Source organism: Geotrypetes seraphini, chromosome 15 (assembly GCF_902459505.1).
Source record: "Geotrypetes seraphini chromosome 15, aGeoSer1.1, whole genome shotgun sequence".
Classification (NCBI taxonomy): Eukaryota; Metazoa; Chordata; class Amphibia; order Gymnophiona; family Dermophiidae; genus Geotrypetes; species Geotrypetes seraphini.
Genome location: NC_047098.1, coordinates 5,679,734 through 5,685,399, shown reverse-complemented (window position 1 = coordinate 5,685,399; position 5,666 = coordinate 5,679,734). Strand labels below are relative to the sequence as shown.

The 5,666-nt window shown below is 46.5% G+C and overlaps 1 protein-coding gene across 1 annotated transcript; it reads left to right on the top strand.

Annotated features, from left to right (window-relative positions):
- The first annotated feature begins 1,029 nt into the window (after window positions 1-1,029).
- On the top strand, window positions 1,030-5,421 carry LOC117349217 (neuromedin-U receptor 2-like). The gene is made up of 2 exons (XM_033922410.1): window positions 1,030-1,906; window positions 5,021-5,421. The coding sequence occupies exons 1-2, from the start codon at window positions 1,030-1,032 to the stop codon at window positions 5,419-5,421; spliced, it is 1,278 nt and encodes a 425-aa protein (XP_033778301.1).
- The last annotated feature ends 245 nt before the right edge of the window (window positions 5,422-5,666 follow it).

Here is a 5,666-nt window from a genome sequence, read left to right as displayed (position 1 = left end):
CCGCTGACTGAATATTTTGCCCTTTATTTTTATCTGTGGCCATCTTACATGGATCCCATCCTAAAACTTTTGCTGGCAGAAGGATGAAATTGTTTTTCACTCAGAGAATTAAGCCAGAAGTTATGGTAAGAGCGAATAGCGTAGCTGGTTTTAAGAAAGGCTTGGACAAGTTCCTGGAGGAAAAGTCCATAGTCTGTTATTGAGAAAGACATGGGGGAAGCCACTGCTTGCCCTGGATCGGTAGCATGGAATATTGGTACTCTGGGAATTCTGCATAGAATGCTGCTACTCTTTGGGGTTCTAGAATCTTTTGTTACTCTTTGGGATTCTGAAATGTTGCTACTCTTTGGGGTTCCGGAATCTGGCTATTTCTTTGGGATTCTGTATGGAATGTTGCTATTCCTTGGGTTTTGGCCAGGTACTAGTGACTTGGATTGGCCACTGTGAGAACGGGCTACTGGGCTTGATGGACCATTGTTCTGACCCAGTTAAGGCTATTCTTATGTTCTTATCTTTAGTATGCTGAGGTGTTCTCCGTGTTAAAGTGACCGATCATATGGTTAATACTAGACTTGCTTTTTTTTCTCCCAGGTTTGTTTCCATCACTTATCAGCAAGTTCTCAGGATCTTATAGATAAATCTACAGCAGTGCCTTGAAGAGACTTACAGAGCACTAGCCTAGGAAACAGAAGATCCTTGTTAAAAAGAAAACCAATAAGCCATCTACTGTTAAATGTTGACATACAAGACCTTCAGCTCACGTGAAAGAAAAGTGGAGACCCATTACCCATTGTAATTGCAGACTTTGTAATGCTCTTGAAATGTCCAGTACAGAAACACTGACCCCCAAAAGGAGCCAGGGTCTGGAATGTGTGCTTTCCAGAAGGATCTCTGCAAGTTTAGGCACAGAAGTTTCCAGAAGAAATCTGGGCAAATGATAGAAGGGGTCCACCAAGAAGCCCAAGGAAAGAGATTCTGTAGAATGGAGTTCTAGCTACGGGCAGTAAACCTTTGAGTTGCTTTATAGCCATGACTTCACTACACCTGGAGGATCTTTACCAAATCTGCTCTGAAGATTTTCAGCTGGACGCCTGCAACTGGACCTACACAAATGAAAGCTGGAATAGGAACCAGAACCAAAGTCAGATCCTTGAAAAACTTCTCCTTAGAATTTTGGGGCCCAGAACATCATCGTTTTGTCTGCCCATTTCTCTCACCTATCTACTGATATTTGTAACGGGGGTGACTGGGAATTTGCTTACCTGCATGGTCATTGTTAAACACCGGAAAATGAGGACCCCCACCAATCTGTACCTCTTAAGTCTGGCCATCTCAGACTTACTGGTTCTGATTTTTGGAATGCCTTTGGAAACATACGACATGTGGCAAAACTACCCGTTCCCATTCGGGGAAAGTGGCTGCTACTTCAAAACATTTCTGTTTGAGACCGTGTGTTTTGCCTCGGTCTTGAACGTGACCGCACTCAGCGTGGAGCGATATATTGCTGTGGTACACCCTCTAAAGACCAAGCATGTCATGACCAACACCCACGCCAGGAGGGTTATCAGCACCATCTGGATGACGTCACTGTTATGCGCCATTCCCAACACTTCCTTGCATGGGATATATTATATCTACCTGCCGTCCTTGGAGAGGATTGAAGAGTCAGCCACTTGTAGCTTGTTGAAACCTAAATGGATGTACAACCTAGTCATCCAGATCACCACTGTCGTCTTCTACTTCATTCCAGTAGCTGTTATTACCATACTCTACCTACTCATTGGCTGCCAGTTGACCAAAGAGAAGAAATTTCCCATTGGCAAACTGGGGAAAAACTGCAACAGCAATACCAACTGGAAAATCCATTTGGAGCATGGAAGAAGGAGGCAAATCACCAAGATGCTGTGTGAGTGACAAATAGAATTTTATTTCTGGGAAGGGGGAGGGAGAAAAGTTTCAGTTGGAGCCGGGTGCATGAAAACATTCAAAATCTCAACTTCAAATGAGTCCCTTCAGACGTGGGCCTGATGCTGATGTAATAACTGATCCCAATCTTATTGTATGCTACAATGATTCCTTGTGGAGAATTGTGGGATATAAGAGACTTCAGTATATGGTATATGTGGCAAGCGCTAGAATGTAAATGACCTTGGGTAAGTTCCCACACCAGGATGCTGTGAAGGCAGCAGTCACACACTGCCTGGGAGGAAGAGAGCCCCCCATGACTCACAGTGACACCTAGTGGCGGGGCTTAAGGAGCACAGTTGCAATGTTCTGAAGAGAGCCCTAGTGCATTGTGGCATGTCAATGACTGCCCTAACAGGTGGAAAGGAGGATATAATAATAATAATAAACAACAGTTCAAAGCGGTTTACAGGGGAAGAGACTGTACATATACAGCGAAGATACAGAGAGTAATTGTCAAGTGTATTGGTAACCAGTTTTCAATTACAAGGAGGGACAGGAAAAGGAGGAGAGATGGTTAGAGTTTGGTAGTTTGGCCGGGAGGGAAGGGGTTGGAGAAATTTATCAAAGAGGTATGATTTGAGAGATTTCTTGAAGGATAAACAGGGCCTGGGATAGTTGTGAATAACAGTTCATGGCATCAAAGCTGAATAAAGCTGAGCTGGAAGCCCAAGGGAAGCGATGGCCCCCCCCCCCCCCATAAAATAATTTTAAAAAGCCACGTTGAATAAAGACTGGGTAAGCAAGAAATGATAATAAAGCAACTTCAAATTTCAGTAGTGTTGTGTCAGTTTGCCTCTTTCCAAGTAGGATGATGTGGTCAAGTGGAAAAATGAATCATTCTGGCTGGAACATGTTCAAGGCACAGTGGTGTTGCTCTAGCAACATTTCATAAAGGGGACCTGCCAGCTGCATCTCGTGCTTTCTTTTCTTAAGGACATGCCTCAGTTTAGGGGGGAGCTTATCAAGCAAGTGATTTGTCCCTTAAGGTAACGTAAAGAGCACGAATGCGGTTGTGACAATATTTAAGTCACTGCAGGCCATGCGATAATGAGATTCAAAACAAGCAAATACTGTACATGTAAAGCAGCTCATTATTATGCAAATCCCATAACAGGACTTGTAGTGAACATGGGGTGCATATTTCAAGTTGTGGCATGGCCTTCAAAGATGACCTCTGGCGGTAGTGTAGCAAGGGGTGGGGGTGGGGCGGTCTTCCTCAGAGTGAGGTCATAAACTTGCTGCCCGCATAGGCTTCAGGGCTCTCTCTGACATCACTTGTGGGACTCACACCCAGGAACTGATGTCAGAGAGAGCGCCGAAGCGAACACAGGCAGCATGTTCGTGGCTGCTCGTGCCACAGATAAAAAGGTACGGGAAGGGGTGTGTGGCGGGGGGGGGGGTGGGGGCGGGAGAGGGGTACCACCGCCTCGGGTGTTCACCCTCCCTACGCCACTGACCTCTGGTAATAGTTGGGCAAGACCTACTACTAGAGGTGCCATTTTGAGGGATAGGTTATGATAGGGTATAGATAGAAGGACAAGGGGGATTAAATGATTTAGACAAGGATCACCTTACAGGTCATGGACCGCCGCGGGAGCGGACTGCTGGGCGCGATGGACCTCTGGTCTGACCCAGCGGAGGCAACTTCTTATGTTCTTATGGCCACAATGTGAATAGAAGAAAGCTCTGAGGGCCACCAAAAGATTTCAAGCTTATACATTTAAGTCCAGTGGCGTAGCGAGGGTCCGCCCCCGCCCTCTTCTCCACCCCCACCTCTACATGTTCCTCCCCTCCCCCCACCATGCGTGTTGCTTCCCTTCCCCCATACCTCTGTAACATTCCTGGCATGAGCTGCAACCTCCAATCTGCTGTCCTGCCTGCGTGGGCTCTCCCTCTGATGTCAATTCCTAGGCGCAGGTCCAGGAAGTGGCATCAGAAGCTGACACAGGCGCGAGCGCGGGTTGGGGGGGGGGTTGCTGCTCATGCCCAGAACGTTACAGATGTACGGGGGAAGGGAAGTGGTGCGCATGGGTGTGGCAGTGGGGGCAGGGGGAAAATTGAAACGTATTCATGGTTTCTCTAGCTGTGTCATACCACTGCAGTAGATGTCCATTTAAATATGAAGCCTAACCTTTGACCTGCCCTACAGCTGTATGCCAATAAACTTTTTAAACATACAGTGTTCAGGCACCCAAAGTCGTCATCGGTCTCAACATTTCATACTTTAAATAATTTATTTTTAAATATATAGATACTCATCTTTATCTACGTGGGTGGGGGTAGATCTATGTTTTGCCCAGAGGGCTTTATCAAGGAATTCCCCCTTAAATCAAATGGCTCATGTTCCCTGCATTTGTAGATTTAACAAGCTTTAACTACATTCCACCAATAAGAGCCAACCTCCTCAGTGATGTCACCAATAAGAGCCAACCTCCTCAGTGATGTCACCAATAAGAGCCAACCTCCTCAGTGATACTCAGCTCACTTTTACTACATTTTGATTTCTAGAGTGGCGCAGTGGTTAAAGCTACAGCCTCAGCACCCTGAGGTTGTGGGTTCAAATCCCACGCTGCTCCTTCTGACCCTGGGCAAGTCACTTAATCCCCCCATTGCCCCAGGTACATTAGATAGACTGTGAGCCCACCAGGACAGACAGGGGCAAAATGCTTGAGTACCTGAATGTAAACCGCTTAGGCTATAGGTGGTATGTCAATGCTACATCTGTTGCTACATTACAAGACTGCCACAAAAATATTTGCTGTCATTGTTCATCCTAGAATTAAGAGCAAGACCTCATAGCTGTACAATACTAGTGCAATGTGGTCAGTGGTACCTGTCTAAATTAATCTCAAGATGCCCAGCATAGCTTGTATACCGAGATGCCTTCAGGAAAACATTATATCCAGCTTGCTTGGTCAAAGCCTTGGTAGATGTATATAAGAAAGGCTATCTGCGAACCTGAAATATTATTTATTGCAACAGCCTGAATGGACAGCGGGGAGCGTCTTGACCTTCGCACTGATTGACCTCTGGGTTGTCTTCTGCTTTGCAGGTGTTGTGGTCACCGTGTTCATTATCTGCTGGGCTCCTTTTCATACGGACCGGCTACTGTGGAGCTTCATCTCTCGCTGGACAGACGCCATGCACACCGCCTTTCAGTACGTCCACATCCTCTCGGGGGTTTTCTTCTACTTGAGCGCTGCCGTCAACCCTATCATCTATAATCTCCTGTCCACTAAGTTTCGGGAACGGTTCCGGGAAATTGTCTGTCGCAATCCTGACAGCTCTCTTTCGTACAGCAGCTCCCCAGCCTTCTGCAAGACTCACAGGAGCCCCTCCCACATGGAAAACGCGGTAGGGCTACCAGACAAGGCCGCCTCTAAGAAGTACAGGTTTCGGCCTGTTAACGCCCACCTGAACTGGTCTAACGAAGACGAGACATCTTACATGTAACGACGTGTCTAAATACTGGCGTACTGCATTCTGTACCACACACATGGGAATGAGGCTGATATCATCGATTCCTGTGGTACAGCCCACGAGGCTCTGAGAGGCGGAAGATGTTGTGAAAATTGCACCCACACTTTTCACCATTATGGACAGTTCTAAGATGATTACTTAACGACACGATTTCCAATACTGTTTGTACAAGTAAAGCGGAGTTCTGCCCGTGGGAATGAGCTATTTGAAAACTGCGC